Here is a 23,492-nt window from a genome sequence, read left to right as displayed (position 1 = left end):
CATGCTGATACCCGGGGGCGGCCGTACCGTGCTGAAGACTTCGTATAGGGCCTCTGAATCAGGTGGGAGTTCGAGAAGACGTAGCAGGGCTTGGCGCGTTTCAAATGGGGCAGATCTGGCTGCTGAAGCTAAACACTACCTCCGCCAAAGAGAAGCTTCTGTGAGAGGGGACCGTGCTGGTGAAGGGGCGACCATGCCTGGTAACTGATCCAGAAAAACAAGAGCTGAAGGTAAAAGTCCACTGGGTGGCATTCGACGTTTCTGCAGACGCCCTTCCCGCGAAAAGTGGAGAATCGAGGGCCTGGCAGACGTGGATTCCACTACTGTCATCAAACGCATTGTGCTCCGTGAAGACTTAACCCCGGAGTCCCTGCCGTACCAGCTGCGCCTTTACGGAGGCACGCTGCTGGTTGTTGTTCCCAGGCGCGCACCGGTGTGCCTCCGCTGTCGACGCACGGGACACATACGGCGCGACTGTAGAGTGCCGAGGTGCGAGGAGTGTCGAGCCTTCGAGCATGAAGCCTCAAATTGCGTACGGTCGTACGCTCGAGAGGTCGAGGCGGCGGCGACTCCAACCGCGAGGATTTCTTCGCAAGACCCTCAGGCGTCCGGTAAGCAGCAACGCGCGCCATTAGCGATGCCAGAAGGCCAGGTCTCCGTCGTAGCATTGACGGCAGAAAGCACTGTTGGTGAAAATGAGCCTAATGCAAAGACCGCCAGTGAGACGACACCGACTGCAAAGGACGCGACTGGCGCACTGGACGCCGAAGATGAAACAGCAATGGACTCCGCGGCGGCGGCGATCAAGCGGTGGCTCAGCGACCCGGAGGAGGGAACCGACCAGTCGCTCCAGCAGACTGAGAGTCCCTGGTTGGTAGTGACGAGCAAGAGGGGACGACGCGCTGGCCGCAGCCGTTCTTCGTCTCTTCTCAGGTAGAGCGAAAGCGGAACACTTCCGGTGAAAAAATGGTTGGACGAAAAGTGCATATTTGTTCCCTGGACTGTGAACTGTATCTTGCGCAAAAGGCGGTATGCTGATGTAGATGCTTGAACAGTGTGTCACTAGTTTACTCAGGGCATTATTCAAATTAGAGAAGTGTATAAGGTTTTGGGAGATGGGCCTGATTGGTTGCCAATTCTATAGACGGACTGGTCACATTAAGTTCATGTTAATCAGTCTGCGTCAGCCGTAATTCAGCTTGCACTCTTTTTATAAGTGTTTCTGAAAGTGTTTTTTTTTTTTTTTGTGAATGAATGATGCCTGGCCATAAAGAAAAAAATAAGCGTCGGTGGCCGAGTGGGCTAGCGCACACCAGCTCGGAGCACGTGGAGCGAAAGCTCGCGCTGCAGAACTCGGGGACCCTGGGTTTGAGCCCCACCCCTGCCCGTTTCGATCTGGATGAGCATCGTACCGGCGTGCGGTCGTGTATCACTACTGCGTGGTGCACGTTAAAGACTACAGACAGTACTGCACTGGCTAAATTTCTCATCTGCAGCGAGTGACTCGTCGCAACTTTGAAATGGATGACCAACAGCGCGCTGTATAAATATCCACACAACTCCAATTATTTTTTTTCACCGAGTTGAAGTGAGCTGGCTTTCCTCAGTTAACTGATGGGGGTTCGCCCACTGATCTCTATTGGGTGATTCCACGTCAGTTAGTGCTACGATGGTCCGGGTCATAATTTTGAGATTTTCGCTAAACAATATATATGAAAGCCATGTTCTTGGGAGGAACATTCAGTTATATATGAACGCCGTAACAATTTTTTTTTTCGCTGAGATATAAAATAGAGAAGCTTGAGGCGTTGAAATTGAGAAGATTTCACGATGCTGGTTTGCACAGTCACTTTTTCATCGAAACTTTCACATCACCCTAAGTTTTTTTTAATACAGTTTACAGAAGATATACGACACATATACATAAAAATTAAAAATATCAATACAATATTTTTATGCTAACAAAATTATCAAACATGGCATAAAAACGCGTTTTAGAGACACATTCACATTTTTTTTTTTTTGCAAATAAACCATTTTTTGTAATGCTTCACAAAACATATCAAAATGTGCGTCCCTAAATATTCTTTACGACTATATAAATATAATATGCCCAGCCTTATTTTTATTCTTGTTATTAACGGGGAAATGCAGCTGTTCTCTCAAAATGTGGCAAAATTGGGTGTCAATATTAAAAAAAAAAAAAAAAAACTCCATATATTATTTTATTTTTAAACTCCCCTTAGCACTTTGCAGTGACTTGAACTAACTTGTGATGGCAAAACATTGAGTAACGTATGACCTCCAATCGGGAAAATCTACGACAAACCTTCACTCGGAGCGAGCCGACGTCTTCGTCATAGCGGCTTTGCCGCACCGCATCGAACTTTTTGAGCATAAGCTATGGCATGTATTTTATATATTTAAAATTATTTTTTTCATAAGGGGTGAGTATAACTGACGCGAAAAGGGACTTTGAGCTGTAAAACCATTAATTAGCTTACAATTCACAAAAACAAAACGGCCCCACTCTGCGAATTCGCTAACTATGCATACATGAGCTTAAAACTCTCAGTTGTGCAAGTGGCCATGTATACATCCGGCCTCTCAGCGTATGATGACTTCCAGAGATGAGATGCCTGGATTCCTCGCACAGGTTTTACAGTGGTCAACTCTGCTTGCTGCGCCGCACGAAACTCTTGAACCCGTTCCGCAGACAGGTGGAACATGCAGACATTTGTTACTTTTTCATGTAGCACTTACACAATTTTCTTAGCGGTGACAATCGTTGAGTTGAGCAAAGATCTCAAGTTGGTGGGCGTTGCGTGGTGTTTAAGAACACCACCTACTCCATCACAAGCACTCTTTCAGTGTCCAGTGGCTGAAAAGATCTATCTTGCCGAAGAGTACGGCTTCCGTGACGATTTTTGCAATTGGAAGCGATTCTTAAAATGCGCCGCCGCTTCGTCTGATACAAAAATTATTTCATAAAAGACTGGGTAATGTTCATCAACATACTCTTTTATGGCCTCTGTGGCTAGAAGAGCGTGAGCTGTGTCATGTGTTGTGTCATCGCTGACAACGGCAAAGCTCTGCGTGCCTTGCGTGGACGTAACCACACATGTGAAGAGAGACACTTGAGTTTTTTTTCCAATGAAAACTCTGCACTTCGGTTGGGAAGATTACTGTCCAATTTTCCGCAAAATCGAAGTGGAACATCACGGCCTTGGGTGGTAAGGCGGTTCAAGTGTGATGTATCAGGCTTCGTTGAAGGTCACGGATGTAAGGATGCCTCATATAGACGATTGCAAGCTGGGCGACTGGCCGCCGCCATGTCTCTGCTCGAGCAGGCACGCCCGTGCGATTACGGGCTTGCCAAAGCTACGTTCACCCGCGCGTTGCACGCGCTTGCACGCATGGGGCACCACTTGTGGCGCCATGCTTGCAATTGTCTATACTTTTCGATCTCCAGTTCCCGCAAGAAGTTGGAAGTGTCCATAACTTTTTTGACGAGTTCGCCGGCGTCCCATAATGCGAAACAGATATCTTCGTCTTCGTCAAGATGGAGCGACTGCACCGAGAGGCTCTGCATTTTTAAGCACTTTTCGCAACGGCGCAAGAGGCAATCGTTCTGTGGAGCGCTGCAGAGGTAGATGCGCTTGAGGTCGTCTTCAGTAAATGTCTTCTTTGGGCTTTTTTTAGTGCCGTTAAAAACAACCCAAAATTGACGCAACGTATGCATGCACACACCTCGTGCTCGGGACTTTTTTTTACCCATTTTGGTCGTAGGGAATAAAATTTGGAGATGCCTATAGTTCTGGATGGGGATGGTCCTTCCTAAACAGCCGGTAAGCTTTCTTAATAGAGCGGGTCATAAACCTTTTTACGACTTTGGACATGTTGTCGTTGATAAGGGCTTTGACGACGTCTTTTTTGTTGGGGATTTGAACAGAGCATGCGAGGTCGTCGCGTGTGTAGTACTCAATTGCAACCCTCACGTCTTCGGCATTCGCCTTTTTCCCCATGTAGGGAGCAGGAGTTGCCCATACACCACTCTTACGCTTCAGTCTTCTTATATGATCAATCATGTAGGCAGTCGCTTCCGGAACCAGACGCAATATTTCTTTCTTCGAGATGCTTGATGGCAGAAGCGTGTACAATCGTTTGCGTTCCTGGTGGGAACTGCATGCCTTCAGCGCTTCACGGAACGCGTCAAACCTCTTCGCGCAATGCTCACAACTGTCTTCGCCGGTTTTCACGTCATAAACGCTTGATAGCTTTCTTCTAATCGAAGAACTCACTTGAGCTTGTTTTTTCTTCAAATACGTTCGCGCCTTTTTTTATGGTTTTACGCTGTTTTAATGGAGTTACCGACGGACTAGCAGCAGTAATGTTTGGAGGTGGGCTAGTCTGGCTAGTTTGGATGTAATGTTAGTATGTTTGGAGGTGGCTAGTTTGGAGGTGGACTAGCAGCACACGAGTCTTGACTCACTTCAGCCAGCATTTCATGTGAGTCCCGGAAAGAAGAGTTTGATGTACTCACGTTGTGAGGAGTATATAGCAATCTCATTCTGGAGGCATTTGTAGCAATGCTGGCATAAAAGGTCAGATTCGTTCACTGTCCGTGGAGCCAGTAGCTTTTCCAACCGCACTTTGTTGAGTCTCCCTACCGGCACGAGGTGCCTATCGCTCTACACTTTCTTGTGTCTCCGTAGATAGTCCACACAGAACAATCGCACGGTGATGAATCGTTGGGCCATGGCTGTTCGATCTGACACTAGGCTCTTACTCGCTTCGTAAATGACAGAACTTGAAACGTCCTCGCAAACGCCTATTTGAGAGGTTCTGAATTTCTCACTCCCGGTTCCGAATACCCGGTTCCGAAAGGAAATGTCCTTGTGGTTATCAACTTCTGTCTTCCCTTGTAGATGTAATCGGTGCGTCGCGCACGGTGTTTGCAGTTCCACTTGTTCAGCACCAAAGACATCGAATCTCCTGTAAGGATAGCGATAGTCAGCCGTTTTTTTTTTTTTTTTTTTAATCACTTTGTGAAAGTTTCCTTTCGGTGTCGGAGTGTAGTTTGTGTGTGAGTGTGTACTGGGGAAGGGAGGTTACGGCGGTAAATTAGGAGAGGGGGTTAGGGGTTCTGTCTCAGTCGGTTCACATAGCGTGGTGAAACTCATCTCTTTAGGTTCTTGCGAGAGGTGCCCGTTCCCGTTAAAGGGAGGAAGTGGCCGAGTGGGCTAACGCGTCTCAGCTCGGAACGTGGAGCGAAAGCTTGCGCTGGGAACCTCCCCACCGCCCCCGTCCGTTTCGAAATGGGTGAGTTTCGTACCGGCACGCGTTCGTGTAATCACTTCTGCGTGATGCACGTTAAAAACCCCAGGTTAGCGGTTGTTCTGCACTGGCAAAATTTCTCATCTACAGCTAAGAGACAGACCACCCGTTGAAGCGTATACCTCTGGAGATCAAGGCTTTATAAACATACAAAGCAAGCCCATTTTTTTTTTTCCCGTTCCCGTTGCTGTCCTTAAGCTTAGAGTGATTTACTTTGTCCGGTTAGGTTCGGTCAAGTCTTTGCGGTCGCCTGTCTTTATCTTCCTTATTTTTTTCATTCTGCGTGGGCATGCATGCATTTATCTTCGTTCTTCTTGTGAATAAGCTCAGCTGCGTTTGAAAATTCGTTTCGCACTGTCTGTTTCCCCCCCCCCCCCCCCCCCCTGGTTTCAGGGTTTAGATTGCAATGGTTTCCTGCATATTTTCCCGTACAACTACTCTCACCTTAATTTCGCGTAACTGACTCTTCACGTATTTAACTTTGGGTTTCAAGGTACGATTCGTAACTGCCGCCAGCAGTGATGTTCGCAGGCGTTTCTTGTTCGAGATAAGGGGTGGGGAAAAAGGGGGCGGGTTGGGGGGGGGGGGGGGGTATGGTCACGCAACGATAAAGCAATGCTCGGAACAGCAGGGCGTTCCACTCTCTACGATAGAGTCCCGCTTTCCAGTTTTTGACGCTTCCATGAAGGCGACGTTATGCGGCAAAGCCGCTATAACGAAGACGTCTGCTTGCTCCGAGTGAAGGTTTGTCGTAGCTTTTCCCGTTCGGAGGTCATATGTTACTTAATCTTTTGTCATCAGAGGTTAGTTCAAGTCACTGCAAAGTGCCAAGGGGAAATAAAAAAACAACTAAAAGATGGATTTTTTTTTTTAATATCGACGTCCAATCTTGCCACATTTTGAGAAATCAGCCGCATTTCCGCATTAATAACAAAAATAAAATTAAGTATGGACATATTATCTTTATATATCCGTAAAGAATATTTAAACACGCGCATTTTTATATGTGTTGTGAAGTATTATAAAAGATGTTTATTTGCAAAAAAAAAAAATGTTAATATGCCTCTAAAACGCGTTTTTATGCCATGTTTGATTTTTTTTTTTTTTTGCATAGAAATATTTTATTTATATTTTTTTTGTATGTGTTGTATATATTTTCTAAAACATATTTAAAAAAAGTTATGGTGACGTGAAAGCTTCGATAAAAAAATGACGACTGTGCAAAGTAGCATTGTGAAATCTTCTCAATTTCCACGCCTTGAGATTCTCTATTTTTTATATCAGCGAAAACAATTGTTACGGCGTTCATATATAGCTGAATGTTCCTCCCAAGAACATGGCTTTCATATATATATTTTTAACAAAAATATCTAAAGTATAACCCGGACCATCATTGCATGAACCGACGTGGAATCACCATATTGTAGTAGGCTCTATCGCGGATCGGGGCTTGCCTTGCTGGGGTCGAGTGGCACCACCGGCAACCATCACTTGACACGTCACTCGCCAATGCATGGGACTCCATGGGAAAAAACGAGAAAAAGTGCCGTTTCCCCCTTTTCTAAGCTGTTGTCGGCACCGAAATATTTGGCTGCTTTTCGTGAAGACTGTCAAATAGCTTGTGAACAAACAGTAAAACTGACAGCCCTCACAGTTCTTATAAATTTATGTTTTGTGGTCAGGAGTGACTCCGCTGGGCGAAAAAGGTAGTGCAGTTCAATGAAACAAGAGTTTCCTAGAGTTACCACGGAGTCGGTGGCGGTTTCGTTGAGTTGGGTTTGGCCAGAGTCGTGTATACAGAGACGCTGTTTACCCGCCATGTAACGAGCTTCTAGTAGTGGCATGTAAACAAAATAACGCCCACGTTGCCTGTATTGACAAAATACATGGGAGATGGAATCCCAGCGTGTTTTTGTTAGCTTCAACCTCCAGTTCTGGCGAGAAGGTAACGCGGCATCGATCATTTTTACGTCCGCTTGGTCTGCTTGGTTTGAACACTGTTTTGTGCGTTGTCTTGTTAATGAGCGTTGAGTCTCTGTTGGGTTCGAACACAGTTTTGTGTGTTGTGTTGTTAATGAGCGTTTGACCTGATATTCTGCAGCCGCAGGCTTTATTTCCATGTATTAAAGAGAGAAGACTCGTGTCCGAGTGGATTACTGCTTCAGAAGAACAGGGGCCTGGATTCTACCCCCCCCCCCCCCCCCCTAACTTCGCAGCTGGCACAAGCTTTTTGTTTTTCAGATTTGTGCTCGCCGTCGTATGCGCTGTGGTACCGGCGAGGAACACACGGCTACGCTTGCACGGTGATTGACATTAACACACAGCGACGGACAAATGGCGATGTATATACGCTGGAAAATGTACCCCCTAAAATGAACTACTGATAATTGCCGGTGTAAAAAAAAAAATCGATGGCTCTCCATCGCTAAAACCCACCCCAGCTCCGCATGCTGAATCTTAAGCCTGGTTCAGACAGTTGCGTTTGACTGCGTTTGACTGCGTTGCGGCAGCGAGAAACCAGGACATCCCTGCTGCTTATATCGCGTGCCATGATGATTCCTTGAATTGGAGTCCACGCTTCATACGAAGCACAGATGTGCCGGAGACTCACTTTCGGTACTCGACGCAACGCAGTCAAACGCACTCAAACGCAAGTGTCTGAACCGGCCTTTAGAGTCACTTTCGCAAGCGGGATCGTAACACCTCCCCCTTCTAGCCCACCACAGCTCGACCCCAGCGACACAAGTCCCGATCAGCGATTCAGCCTACTACAATAGAGATCAGTGGTTCCGGCTCTGGTGCCGCACGCGATCACAAAAACGTACAAAAATAAAAACAAAACAAAATCGAAACGCAGTTTTAGCGAAGGTCATAGCTGAGACGCTAAAAGCTCGAGGCAGGATACGCCGTCAAACGCTTTCCAGAGAAGAAAAAAAGAAAAAAAGAAAAGAAACCGAAGCATTGCAACATCACCACCACCCAGACGCCACCACCCAGAAATAAAAGACGCGTGCCCCAGAGCCGTATATGTAGAGAGTTTGGTCAATGGGAGGCGCGGGCAGAGCCAGGGCGTGTGGCAGACTCGGAAAGAGGGCTTGGCATGCTCTCTTGGCCAACCAGAAGCCGAAAAGAATCCCCTAGCGGTGGTAGCGAGAAACAATTCTGAGCCGATCGATCATCGAAGGTCTATGTTCGTATATGGTTTTAATAAGTGCGTAAAAGTGAAGTGTAGTAACTCTTTGTGGTTAAAAATAGGGTGCATGTGTTGTTTCATCATGATCATGCAGAAAGATGTAAGAAACGAATGCGCCGCTCAACTCTGTTTTGCGCGGACAGAGCGTGACCGCTCTGACGGCAGATTCCCGGCGCTCGGCGTAAGGATTATGTCGATCTTTCCGCTAGTCGCACTCTTCCACCATCATTTCAGATGAGTGTGATTGAAACATCACGTGTACCATATTTTCAGCCATCGAGAGTTACTCCAATGCAGTTATCAGGTTTGTTTCTTGCGACCACCGCCAGGGTATTATTTCCGGCTTCTGGTTGGTCACATTCGAATTTCTGAAGACGCCCTGGAACACGCCCAGCCCGCTTTCGGCCAATGGCGCCGCTTCATTTGTCTCCTATACTTCCCAACGAATGGCCAAACTCTCTACATATACGGCTCTGGCGTGCCCTAGTAGTTCTATAGGCCCGTAGCTCTCAAGTTTTGAGCAGCGCTCCAGGCGAGCAAAATAAAATATTTGGCTCACGGATCGAACGTGCCCGTTATCACGCTTCCTCACTACAGTTTTTTTATACTCCGTTCCATTCTTAGTGCCAGCGCAGCAGAGGCGAGCTCCGAGCTTGCAGTGTCCCTTCCGAGCACGCGCGCTCGTGCAGTGCGAGCATCGTTCAGGGGAACATGTTTTTGCAAGTAGCTTTAGCTTCGCTATCACGTAAAGTGAAACATACGAGCTCACAGAAGCTATGAAAGAACGCAATATAAGCTGAGGCCGCGAGCTGCATAATTCTTTTTTTTATTTTTTAAACGTTTTGTTATCGGGCGTCTACAGATGCTGACTGATGATTGCATTCGAACGTAGCACGTGCAAAATCGAACGTTACAGCGCTGCCAGGATAGTGCTGCCAGCATAACATGGTCGCGTCTTGCGCACGCGCTTGCGCCCCCTGCCCGAAAGCAACGGGTCTATTGTTTTATGGCGTCGAATCTAGCCGATTTTGGACGTGAAAAGGCATTTTCCGTTCATCAGCACAACAAAGAAGGGAAAAATCTCGGCGATGAGGTCGTTTTGCCAAACCACTCCGGTACCTGATGTTGCGTTTGGGAGGTGACGATCTCAGGGCTATGGCTCGATGCTAGCATATGGCCCCGAGGAAACAGGCCTGTGGGGCTACTGAAGTAGAACTTTTATGTACAGGGAATATACGGGTAGCAAGGTCGACCGTGTATTCGGTGATCGGCAATTGACAATCGACGACTTCGGGCTCTCCGAGCCCATGTTATATAACCCTCGGAGGGCGAGAAGGCCCGCGGAGAGAGAGGGAGTAGCCTCCCCCGGCGTTCGAGTGTTCATGTGGTGTTCGAAGTTCGGGGGCGTCTGATGCCGCGCTTCGGTGGCTGGTGTATAAGGAGTCGACGCACGTGCTGAAACTCAACACCGACAGACCCACACATACACACAAGCACGTACACGTACTCCGGTATTTCTCCTTGCGAGGGCCGGCGGTCCCAGATGGTCTCGTGACCTCCGGAAGACCCTTCTTTTTGTGTTTGGAGCCCTGATCGTAAGCCACCACCGGCCCGATGACTCAAGGGTTGGTCTCGGGAATCTGAGCGTGAATGTCTAGCGTCGTGGCCCGCGTCGGGGCCCAACGCGACAAGAGGTTTTGCTGCCATTGGCGACAGGTGAAGGCCAACTCCAAGGCGGAGCCAAGGAAGCCAGTCGTAACACTGATCAAATTAGCTACCCAAAACGAGGGCACCAGAAGTCTTGCGAGGGCCAATCCGGTGAGTTTGTACTAGCCAAGGAGAGGTCACCGCAGTTAGTTCAAAGCTTTAGGGGCCCTATGTTGCGCTTTTTGGACTCCCACGGCGACTAGGGTGAAGGAAGTGACGTCAACAACGCAGCAAACGCAGGTTGGATGTTTCTTCTGCGGAAATTCTTCGTCAATGACTCTCTCTCATTAACATCCAATCTGCGTTTGCTGCGTTGTTGACGTCACTTCCTTCTCTCTTGTCGCCGTGGGAATCCAAAAAGCGCTACATAAGGCCCCAGGGGTGATCAGTGCATGTGTGTGTTAACGCACCCCAGCTAAAAGCGCGTAAAGCCAAAACTCGTGCTGCAGAACCCAGAGAACCCGGGCTCAAACCTCACCCCTGCCCACCCCACCCATGCTAGCAGCTGTACTGCACTGGCTAAATGTCTCATCTACAGCCGAGAGACAAGTCACCCACTGAGGCTGACTACGTTCCCACTGTCCACACATACATACAAGAGAATTACTTTACTTCAAAGCTTCGACGCAGGAGACCCACGCTCTGGAACGTGTGACACGGGTCGTCTCCCGGCTCGAGCATTTAGCATCTTAGGTCATAGCTTTGACCTGTGCTACGGCAGTGTTTTGATTTCTGCTGTTCCTTTGCTACAGTGAACTAGAATATAGGCGCAGTGGAAAAAGCGTCGGCGGTGCCCAATCAACCGTATGAAGCCAGAAGTGTAGACTGCCGCGGGTAGCGCTGTTGTCGAAATCCGGAGGACATGGCTACTGCAACATGGGATATGGAGTCGCGTACGTTCTCAGGTGGTTTCTGTGGTGTCTATGGTCGTTTCCGCAAATTGTTTGCGTGAATGCAAAGTGCTTGGCATTGTGATTACATAGGTTCGAGTCTTGTCGCTAAGCAATGAAAACGAAGAGAAAGAAAACGGATGCGCACCGCTACGCGCCACCATGCAAGACTAGCTACCCTGGTTTTCACTACATTGCCAAGCAAGCTTTAAACATTATTTCATAGACGTTGAAACACCCATCAAGCATACATAGGCCACACTAATGAACTGCTAAGATCAAAAACAGCTACACTTGGCGCGAACTTCGCTGGCAGGAGTGCTCCGGAATCGAACGCCAGCGCTACCTGGTAGGTTCTGCACGAAGCGCCTCACCTGGAGGCCGGCTATTTTCTACTACTCCTATTCTAGTTCACTGTACTACAGTGTTACTCTACCTTTGCATCTTTCCTGTGATCGCGTGCGGCACCAGATATCATACTCTTTTACACGCGCGACAGTTTCAGATGCGAGTTTGTACTACCCATTACCGATAAATAAGTCGTTTTTTTTTTTTTCTGCAATGCCATTTGAAACGCAGACGGCCTATATCGCTCTCTAAGCGAAATGGTGGTATATCGATCCGCAGTATTTGATAGAAAACCGAGAACATTGTCAACTGTGATTAAAGATGTTCCGAAACCATTTACAAAACTGCCTCCATAGTGACGGCTTCGCCTGCTCCTCTTCATGCAACCGGGTTTTCACATATTTTATTTTTATATTTGCGTTTTTCTCGAAATAGGTTAGTTATTCCATGTATACGTGCATACAATTATTTTTACATTTATAGAATGCTTTCTGTCTTTCAAGGTTCGGGCGTTCATCGTGAAAGAAAAGGAAGAAGCTAAGATGGCGGAGGGTGGGCTCCGAAGCTACCTCTGCAGGTTTTTTCTCAGCGGGACGTGCAGAGAGGGAGATTCGTGCCCCTTTTCACACGAGCTGGTCGCCGGAATGCCGGACAACGTGTGCAGGCACTACCTCCGAGGGAACTGCATGTACGGAAGCAGGTGTCGCTATGAACATATCCCGGCTGGTCGAGGGCACGCCAACAAACCCAAGAACAGCCGAAAAGGTCAGAGCCGACATCGCACCAATGACGGGCACCGAGAGCCGAGCCACACGTCGCTCGCAGCGTCCTCTTCGGGCAGCTCGGCGGAAGGCCAGGGATCCGGACTGCCTTCATCGAGGGTGACACAGAAGAACGGTGGGGTCTCCCCCTACTCGGACACCGATGCCGGGCCGCGAAAGCTCGATACGCATAAGGCGCCATTGAACTGGGTCGACGCGCCTGAATTCGTACCCAAAAGCGAAAGCGGCGTGCAAACGTCAGCGGAATCCCACGCACGCCATCACGAGGAGGCTCCGCAACAGACGCAGGATGTTATAGGAGGCGCACTGAAGCCGCTCTGCCCTTTCAGAGCGACCAGCGAAGGTTGCCTCCTAGGCAAACGGTGCTTGAAGGCGCACCCCGAGCAGTGCGACCTGTGTCAGAAGTGGTGTCTTCATCCTGACGACCAAGAGCAGCGGAGGCAGCACAAAGAGGAGTGTGTCCAGAAGCACGAGGAAGACATGGAACTCTCTTTCGCCGTGCAGCGCAGCGCGGACAAAAGCTGCGGCATCTGCATGGACGTGGTCATCGACAAGGAACCTAGCTCAGAGCGACGGTTCGGCATCCTGGAGAAGTGCTGCCACGTCTTCTGCCTCAGCTGCATCCGGAAATGGCGAGGCTCCAAAGAGTTCGACAGTACGACCGTACGCTCTTGCCCAGAGTGCCGCACTCAGTCGGACTTTGTCACTCCGAGCAGCTTCTGGGTGGAAGTGGGACCCGAAAAGGACAAGCTCATAGCAGAGTACAAGAAGGCCATGAGCGTCAAGCCGTGCAGGTATTTTCAAGAGGGCCGAGGCATCTGCCCCTTCGGGAGGGCCTGCTTCTACCAGCACTTGTACCCGGACAGACGCGAGGCGGTGCTGCCCCCGCCCCGGCGCAGGAGGAGGGAGAACAGGGCATCCGATATCCAGACGCTCCACGGCATGTACCTTTGGGATTTCCTCGACCTCGGCGACCACCTTCTGTTCCCGACGTTCAACCAAATGCTTCCCACCGTCCCGGACACCGACGACGAGGAAATCGAATGGAACAGCCTTCTCGAGCGCTACGCCGCCTTCTGAAATGGGGGCTGCCATCGGGGGTTTCTTTTCCTTTGGTTTTGCTGTTTGTTCGTTTTTTCTTTATTTATTGTAGTTAACTGACTGCAAAGTCACGTGTTTTGCACGTGACTTCGTCATCAGTGTGCAAAACAACTGCCGAAGAAACGAGCAGTGTTTTCTGATGCGAGTGAAATTCTGGTTTTGTGAGACACACAGCCTGAGAACCATACCGAACAAACAAAGTAATAAGAGGAGTTGTTTTGTACCGCTACCTATCCTAGATGTCACTACCTTTCCTGTCTTTTGGGTTAGAAAACCATTTTGGTATGCTGTGTAATGCGTGAAAAAGGGTGCAATATGAGAAGTCGCTGTTTTTACCTGATTTGCAGTGCATTCTAATTGGTGACTTTTTTTTTTTTCCAAAGTCGCTAAGGTGTTGTTGTTGCTGTTGTGTTAATAAATATGCGTATCTATGAAACCAGACCCCGGCTGATTCCTGCTTTACAAAACAAATAATGATTTTCCTCATAGAGCTAGCCATTATATTTGGGACGACTGTCTTCGTAAATAAATTTCTCTCGAACATTCTGATAAACCCGAGGAGTGCAGAATGCATCATGCGTGCATTGCCGTTTCGTTATTCTTTGTTATGCTTGGTTAAAACGATTTTTAAGTGATTTCGGATGCGTTGCGCACATGACAAACTCATGTGCCCCCCGGGTTTTATCATAACGAATGGACAAGTTTAAATTTATTCAGGAGTGGAGCGTGTGAGGAGCATGCTTCGATGCAAAGTTTCGATGGGTTCGGCTTCTGCCGAGGGTGCGTGTAGTGCCTCGAGTTACTATATTAGGGATCTTGGAGAAGTGGCGAGGGGAGGAGGGTTATCTAAAGCCTTTGGACGCAATTTACGGTTCGTGTTTCTTCGAAGTACGGGCAACCATTGTTGCGCGAAAAGCGCAAAACACGTGCCCCGAGCGAGTGCGTGGTGCGTTGCCATTTGCTTCCAAGAGAGCTGCAAGAAGCAAGGGCCTCGTGCTTTGACGCATTTGCCGCTACTCGCAAGACAAAAAAAAATACAAACACGTCGAGGGGCTTTAGGTTTATCGCGCTCGCTACGCTATCTATTGGCTGCGGTACGAAGTCATCCGTTGGTGAGATCTGCCTCGTGACATCGTTGGGTCACGTGGGAGCTAGGTTTCGTCGTTTGGAAGCCACTTGCGCGCGCCGACGCAGCTAGGCTCCCGTGAGTCGTACTTGGTTATGCTGTTTGAGCTAAAGCCCCTCGATGTGTTTGCGTTTGTCGTGCAAGTAGCGTCAAATGCGCGAGTGCACGAGGCCCATGTCTCGAGCGGCCCTTGGAAGCAAATGGCGGCGCAGCACTGAAATGAGCGGGCCTTGGAAGCGAATGGCGGCGCAGCACCCGCTCATGGCACGGGTCTCGCGCGCTTACACAACAATGGTTGGCGGTACTTGTAAAAAACGCTTTTATCAAGGGGCTTTAGTTTGAGCTCCCCTTCAACTCCTTGCGGCGCCGAACGAAGGCCTTGGCTACGGATCCCACACATCGTGGATCGATTGACTGTATACGCTGAGCCGCGTGGTCATGTCTCGCTTGTTTCAATTATTTACACATAATTATGATTACGTATGGTTAATTATGGCTAACCATGCCTACCGTTTAAGTGCTTATGCATTGCCTGCTATAGGAAGTATTCACTGGCGGCCATATCCGTGTGCGCGACTGCTGAGCGCGTGCTGATGGCGAGCTCTTCCACAGTTCTTTTGTAACGTGCATTTCGCACCCTCAAGATTGCCGATCTTTGCAGCCAATTAATGTGGGCTCGTTCAGAGAGCGAACGAGGCCGCGAGGGCGCAGCTAAACGCATGTACCCTGCCCTCAGAAGGCCACGATCCTCTCCTCGCACCGCAAGAACAAGACGAAAGGCCTGCCATACCACCTGACCCAGACGAGATAAAAAGAGAGGAGCGGCTTGCCCGAAAACTCAGGCTCATCTCCCTTCTTCCGCCAGATTCTTATCCGATCCCGCCGGAATACAACCGGTGGGAGGAGGGGAGCATCAGGCGGCTCCAAACAAATGCGGCCATCACGCCCATCTGGCAGGCTAAATTTTATAAGCCTACAGACCCGAACGACCCAGGCATTGACCCCAACTGCGAATACTGCGGTGTCCCGGCAACATGTTTCCACCTCGTGTGGGACTGCGCTGAAAGTTCGCGGTGTCGCGAAGCAGCGTGGAAGAAGCTTTTCCCACAGGCAAGAAGACCCACAACATATGAAGAGTGGACCCTTCCGGACCTCGCAAACCAGCACAGGAAGCAGATCCTCGACTTTCTGTTAGACTTTCTCTGTCTTTCAGAGGTGGCGAGGCATGTATGACCCCCTTTCCCCTTTCTTTTCCCCTCCACGTCACTCCAGATGATGCTACTCAAGAGGATGTGACGAATCCCCTTTGTACATATAATAAATACGTTTCGTATATATATATGCGCTCTAGACATCACCCACAAATATGGCACCCAGTGAATACTCATAGGCTCTGTATACGCTTGTTGCCTTGGCCAGTGTGTAACACTTCTTTGTCACGCTCGAACGTGACGCTTTTTAACATGAAATTCAGCCCATAAACAGATTGGTTTTAAACAAAGTAAAAAATAATAATAATAAAGCAAAGCGCAGACGAGTACACTTCTGACATATGCGTCCTCGTCTGTGTTTTGTCCTTTTCCTGTTTGTACTTTCTGTTCGCCATCAGCAATACTACTTTCGAACAGAAATCACTCGGTATTGCTGTGAAAAGGACCTTTCATGAAGCCGGCTGAATAATATGTAAATTTCTCATTTTTAAAATATCTTCAGAAAAGCAAACTGCGTCCAATCTTTAATGCGCATAATAATAACCAGCATTTGTGGTATAATATAAGCACACACATTAAAGCGCCGTTAACACTCTTGTGACCGAGTAAGACCGAGAGAGACCAGACCGGTTTGTAAGCCTCTTGCGACGTTTTAAGACCGGATGCGTTGCAGTGGAGCTGGTCCTAAGTCATTTGTTTCTCTCCCCTGCGGCAACCTGTCCGGTGACCTGGACATCGATGTCCAGTGCACTCAACAGCAATAATAATAATTAAAAAAAAGACGCGTTCTCGTAAAAAAAAAAAAAGTAAAGAAAAAGGAAACGAAGAGCGCGTCAAGTTTTGCTTTGCAACTGTGATTCCCAGCCTCGCCTTTAGAACTTAGCATATTTTGAGAAAGCTAAGGATTCGTGAATGACGCTCGCTGTCAGAAGGTTCTCTCGCGAGTCTATTCCGCATCACTCCCTTTGGTGATTAAATCAAATTGCCTCGGTGTATTGATCCTGGCAACTTTTCCCGATGAATATTTGTATACCACGTGTGCCAAAAAACTATACAGTCCAGATTTCCCGACTGGAAATCGCTGCATCACGTGAACAGTAACTTCCCGAGCAATACACGTGTTCCGCAAGTTCGTACAAATTCGAGAGTACACACGCGGACCGGCGGAAGCTTCCCTTCCGCGTGTGCCCGTCGACGAAGTCACACGCTGCCTGTCGCCTGAGCGGCGTCCACGATAATCCCATTCGGCCCCACGTCCGTGCACCCTCCCGTCAGAACGCGTCGACACTTTTCATCTTGCACCCCCGAAAATCTGAGCGGCTACAAACTATATCAAATTATGAAAAAAAAAAAAAAAGGGCAGCGCGGCCCTCCGCTGCCGGTTTGTATTTGCTCGTTGCGTTTTTGCGCGTTTTAATTATGGCGCTGCAAAGTTCCCAGATAGCGCTAAACGGCTGCGTGAGCGTGTCGCGGGCGGGTCGGCGCGGCGCACGCGGGAGGTGTCCGACCCCGACTCTCGGCGTTTCCCTAAAAGCTCTCGGCCGTAATCCGAGCCTATCTCAGTGCACAGGGCCAGCCGTGAGTGCCATTCAGTTGCTCATTGTGCTGCCGCTGCTCGCGTTCTTGCGCTTGCCTCTCGCTTTCGGCCCTTGGACAAAAAATCCCGATGACGAAAGCCGATAACTCTCGAGCAGAGCCCTTCTTTTTTTGTCGCTCTCACTCCAGGATTTGCCCCCCCCCCCCCCCCTTCCCTTCTTTCTATTTTTCTCCCCTATTCGCTCTGCTTATTTCTTCCCGTCTCGACAGTTTGATCTTTGCGGCTGGAGCTAAATTCGGCCCTGGGAATCTGACAGATGTCCCCCTGTTTGTGGGTGCTGCCTCCGAAGCCTTTCCCGCGTGCCCTCCGCGGCTGCCGAGAGCGTGCATTCGCGTGCGTGTGTTTGTGCCTCGGCCGGATGCATTATCTGCGCTTATCGGCTCAATCGGTAAGCGAGTCCGTTTATTCACGGCCCTCGCTTCACTGTGAGAAGATGGGTACCGCCCAGTCGAGGGCGGCGCTCCGTGCTCTGCCGGCGGCGGTCGTTCTCTGTGGGCGAGTTTTCTACCTGTGCGAACGCGTACAGCGCCGAAGACAAATATCGACTCAGCCAAGGAAAGAAGGCGTAAAGCGCCATACCGCCCTGGTCCACGCCGGGGCAAGAGGGGAAGGCAACTGACACAAAGGAACAATAAAGCTTCGAACCGTGGTTAAAAGTGCTACAAAGACGAACACAAGAGAGAAGACAAACTCACAACTGTATCTGAAAAAAAAGAAGATAGAAGTACACACACACATATATACAGATAGATAGATATATACAAGATGTTCCAAAAAAATTTACAGGGATTTTTTTTCTACCGCGAAAATAAGCTATGCTTGCCCAACGCTTATTCTCCGCCAAAAGGTAGCGATAGAGATCCGAACCAAATACCAACGTTTCCGCACGAACCGATATTTAATTCAAAAGTTATAAGTCGGATTTTCTGAAAATTTCAATGCGAAAATGAGGCCCATTTTCGCCGGTTTTCGGTTTCTGGCGTCATAGAGCGCCATGTATTCGGGAGATCCGTCGGCCACCAATTTCTCAGTGACATTTTCAGAAAGTCATTTATAACTTTTGAATAAAATATCGGTTCGCGCTGGAACTTTGGCATGTGGTTCGGGCCCCTACCGCTACCTTTGGGCGGAGGATGAGCGTTAGGCGATGCGTAGTTTATTTTTGCGGTGACAAAAAACAACAACAAAAAAACTGTAACTATTTTTTGGAGACACCCCGTATATATATATATATATTCTTGTTTTCAAAGACAATTGTGAGTAGCACCCGTGTTTCTCTTCTCTCTTGTGTTCGTCTTTTTAGCGCTTTCAACCATGGTTCAAAACGTTAATCACCAACTTGCCCAACAAGTACTTTTACAGAACAATAAAGAAACGAGCTGCTTGCCATTCACAATAAAAGGAACTCCATAAGATATGCACAAATGTTAAACACAGAACGATATGATTTCGGTGCTTGTCTGAAGACATTCATTGATATATGCAGTGCCGGAATTAATAAAACATAAGCCGGTGGCTGCGAATTTATTTAGTCGAGTATTTCAGGTTGCCAGAACGTCAAGCTTAGGTTACAATTTTAGACGAATGATTTTCATAGCGTGGTCAATGGAATCACAGCGACAACGGCAGCTGCAATGACCAGAAATTTGGGGGACGCTTAAGCTTCACCTTTAAGAGTGGATCACGATGGCGTTATCGGGTCCCGTTTGCAAAGCCTTCTTATATAAACGCGTGCTCGTTGCCAAGCGTGCAAGCGTGTATGCGTGATCTACTCAGCAGCGGCACGTGTCACGTGACGTCACACGTGGCTGTGACGTTATGATTCTATCGGCGCTAAATTTGGCGGAAAAAATTTCGCTAAGTTTGGCGGTGAAATTTTTCCGCCAAATTTTGCGGGTAAATCCCATAATGCAATGAGCGAAGCCACGTGTGACGTCAAGTGTGACGTCACACGTGGCTGCGCGTGTTGCATTATGGGATTTTTTTTGTCCCACCAACGCCGACGCCGGATTTTCTGCGACACGAGCTCCTAAACGCTATCGCGTTCAAACCAGTCGGTAAGTGAACGAACAACAACAGAGTGATCTGTTTTTAATGCAATAGCATTATTAAGCTACTACTCAAGATTTTCAGCTATGCATATTCTGGCCTCCTAATGCGCAGTAGGTATGCGCAATCGACCATTTCAGATCATTGCGCTTGTACCTTCTTGCGCCGCGCGTATGCGGAGCGGCAGTATAAGCACTCCCTTCACATTCGCACCCTCTTCGAAAGACCTCCCTACCTTGACGTCGTCCTCGACGTCGCCTTGAGGTCTTCCTAAGGTTGTCCTAGAGATCGTCTCAAGGTCCGTTCACACTCTTGCAACCGAGTACGACTGAGAGAGACCAGACCGGTTTTTAAGCCTCTTGCGACTTCTTAGGACCGGATGCGGTGCAGCGGAGCTGGTCCTAAGAGATCGCAAGAGGCTTAAAAACCGGTCTGGTCTCTCTCGGTCGTACTCGGTTGCAAGAGTGTGAACGGGCCTTTAGAGGTCGCTCAAGATGTCGCCTTTGACGTTGTCCTAGTCGGCGTCTATGACGACGTACTAGAGGACGACGTTAAGAGCGACGTCTAGGACGACCTCAAGGACGACCTCTAGGGTGATCTTAAGGACGGCAAGAATTTAGCGGGGAGTTTCCCCGCTAAGTTTAGCGAAAACATTGACGTCACTAGGGAGTTTTCGTAGATCGTTCTGGCGTCTCCGCTACGCCTCCGCTACGTTATCCGCTACGCCTCTGCAACTACTGCGCATGCGCCAATCTAGCGCGGAGCTTGCGGAGTTGCGGACGTGGTTGCGGAGGCGCCTTACGAGATAGCGAATCTCGAGATACGCTGGTTGTTAGATTGTGTCTTTTTATCTATTTTATTTTATTTATACATATATACGCGTATAAATAAAGAACACAACGAACGACGACGTTGAGAGGGTGACACACCGGGCGACGGTGGTGCCTCAATCTGAGCCCTGGTGCCTCGGAGGCGGCAGCTTCTACTTTGACTGGGCTACCTCCTTGGAACCTGATGCTTCGACTGCAGTGGACCCCAGTGAGCAACAGGGCCATAATGTTCCGGAGGCTCGTTCATGCACCGATCGAACGGCGTGCCAGATCCCCCAGCTCGCTTCTCACTCGCCCAACCCGCCTCAACGAAATTTGGACTTCTGCGAATCGGACTACCATCCTCCCCAATACCAACAATCCATGTCTTCGTCATTATGCATGTATATACTCATGACATTATCATGTTCACGAGACACGGCACCGCGGGCCTCCATGGTACGAGCTGGTGCCTTTCCGTGGTGCCGCGGCTCTCCAAAGCCAAATAAATTAAGCCTAAAGACTAAAGACTAAATTCTTTGCTGATCAACAGTTGGTAGTGCCTTAAAAAAAAAAAAAGAACAATACTGGTTCCCCGTTTATAGAATACAAATTCCAAAACTACACCATACCACTGGCACAGATCAGTGAAATAGCATACGCAAAACAGAAAATAAGATGGTCTGTTGAACGCACGTGCACGTGCGTTCAAGGCACGTGAACGTCCTCAAGAACGCTGCGCCGCTGCATCTTCGGGAATTGGTGGAGAACGCGTCCACGAACATAAAAGAGCGCGAGATGACAAAGAGAGAATCGGCTTGGCCGGCGATTACCGCAAGCTGGCAAGATGCGCTACGAAGAATTTATTCAGAAAAAAAACATTAACATTCATAATCGTCAATTAACCATGTGTTGTATTCAAAAAGAGGCACTCTGATAAAACAAATACGCGGTTGCAGTAATAGTAATTGTCTAATGTTTTATATATTACTTTTTACGACCGCTAGTGGCGCTGTCATAATCGCAGTATCGTAGCCCGCAGAGAACGGTCTACGAAAGCAACTTTCTGAGTCTCCGCTATGCCTCTGTTAGCGGGTCTCGTAGCGGGTAGCGGATAGCGTTGCGGAAAGGCCAAAACGATCCACGAAAACTCCCTACTATTTATGCACCAATTCAGTTTTCCCTCCAAATCAGGCGGTGTGCAACGATAAATGCAATCGCATTCATAGATAATCACCCCTGTGGTTTCTACAAATTTGCCTCGACCATCGATTTGCTGTCCTGTAATTTTTGTTTGTGTCTGCAAAAAATAAATTAGCCACCTTTTGTTCGTTTGCATAGCATGCCGCACCCAGATTCTATAAGAATTGTATTCGTAGATATCCTGCAAGGAAATCCCTTATATCTAGCTCCAAATTGGCGCGTGTTTTCAAAGCTTACACGTATTAGGTCTTTCTCTTCATCACCGGTCAAGGCGAAGACTTTCGCCGGTCTTGAGCGACGAGGAAGATCCACTCCGCATGCCTTGGCTATGCCTTGGCCCTCGGCACACTTTTCGGGGGGGTTGCTCATATTGCTCGAGACTGCTAATTCTGGTCAAGAACACGTCATGAATCAGGCCGCGAATAAATAAATAGTCATACCAATGTGATATGTATATTTTTTAATCGCGTAGAGCTTCCAGGCTTGTTGAAGACACTGTTACGAATTCAGTGCATATGCGCCCCGCCATTGGCGTCTCTCGTGTGTGTAAAGTGCGCCCGATCTTCGTCAGCTTGTATACGTTTTCGCCAGATCAGCACGGTTTTCAGTCGCTCGGCGCGAGCCATGGGCGTGGAGCAACGATTCGACCGATGCCCCGAACGGGCGACTTGGCGCGCGCCTTTTCAAAAACGTTGGGAAGGCACGAGCCGATTTACGTGCTTGGTCAGAGTCGCACAACGGCTCACCGAAGCGATCTGCAGAGCCCATGGTCGGCGTATCCCAGAACGATTAGCAGCGGTGCGTGAGACTGCCGCCGTTTGGCAGACCGGGGGAGCCCCGTCGGACCGCCTGGTTCGTGGCAAAGGAGCGGGTCGCGTGTGCGCCGCTCAAGCGACTCGCGGGGAAATGAACCCGCCCACGAGGGTCCATTTATAAGTTTCGGACTCGGTGACAACCGCGTCCGTCTGACACCTATGCACGCTTCCCGACGTTGCATTCCCGCCGAGGTTGTACCGGCTTCGTACTTCGCGAGCAAGGCGTGAGCGAAACAAAAAATAATAATAAGACCGAGCCCGATTCACATGGTGCGATTTTTCTTGCGATTTTGCAGCTGCAGCGTTTAGCCCCGCAGCCTTCACCAAGCATTCTTTTGCCGCACGAGCGACGCCGCATTTGCGAAATCGCAAGCAAAATCGCACCATGTGAATCAGGTTGTACGTATACCGTTCGAGGCTATTTTCGAAAGCGGAGGATTTTCAACGCACGTAGGTCCCAAATATACTCTCGTTAAAAGCATATTTGCGAGTTCTCTACACAATGAATATTTGAATACAACGCGTGGTTCTTTTTTTTGAGTAGTGGTCTGGAACTGTTATCTCATGTATTGAATATTGTGCGATTTTTCGCTGATTTCTTTTTTTTTTTTTTTGCACATGTGATCCAGCCTTCACTCGAGATAGCGAGAAAGGATCTGCCAATGACATTTTCCACCGACGTCGCAGCCTCGTTTTCCGCGCGCGCCTCAATCCCAACGGTCACCCCGAATGGAAAGACGCGGACTTTTCCGCCCAATTGAGGCGATAAAACCCAAGGTGTGCACCTCCCATCGGCCGGGCGTACATACGGGCGCTTCCTGCACGGCCAACGTAGAACGACTCACGCGAAACATCCCCCGCCGAGCATTCATTGAGCCGAAGGGAGCACGACTCATCGCGACGCCACTTGCTCGCGGAGCGACACCTGGGCCGCTCGAGCCCTGTCCGACAAACGACCCGAAATGTCCGCGCACGGCAGACATTCCCACAGGTCCTGCAACGCCGGGCAGTTCGTGAAAACGCCGTTGCCCCCGACGCGCAGAAAAGCGAGAGGGAACGGAAACGCGATCACTCGAGTCCGACTCCGCATTCAACGTCGCCCCAAATCGAGGCTCGAGTTACGTCCTCCAAGAGCACTGCCGAAGGGGGAACAGTCGCCGAGGGGGGGCCTCACACACACATGACCGGAAGTCGTAATGGGCATTGTGGCCCTGTTTACTCGGCTGTTGGCTCCCAGCGCTGTTGCGCATGTATGGAGGCTCCGTCGCCCGGGAGGACCCTGCCGGCGGGGGCGCCGTACTACCGCGCTCGCCTGCATAATGGA

General features: G+C 49.1%; 1 protein-coding gene across 1 annotated transcript; it reads left to right on the top strand.

The window, feature by feature from the left end:
• Window positions 1-2,297: 2,297 nt before the first annotated feature.
• On the top strand, window positions 2,298-13,337 carry LOC8041777 (E3 ubiquitin-protein ligase makorin-1-like). Its single transcript, XM_029991415.2, has 2 exons — window positions 2,298-2,322; window positions 12,127-13,337. The coding sequence occupies exons 1-2, from the start codon at window positions 2,298-2,300 to the stop codon at window positions 13,335-13,337; spliced, it is 1,236 nt and encodes a 411-aa protein (XP_029847275.2).
• Window positions 13,338-23,492: the final 10,155 nt, after the last annotated feature.

This window comes from Ixodes scapularis, unplaced genomic scaffold (genome assembly GCF_016920785.2).
Source record: "Ixodes scapularis isolate PalLabHiFi unplaced genomic scaffold, ASM1692078v2 PGA_scaffold9__187_contigs__length_104089568, whole genome shotgun sequence".
Lineage (NCBI taxonomy): Eukaryota > Metazoa > Arthropoda > Arachnida > Ixodida > Ixodidae > Ixodes > Ixodes scapularis.
This window is presented reverse-complemented; position numbering and strand designations above follow the sequence as displayed.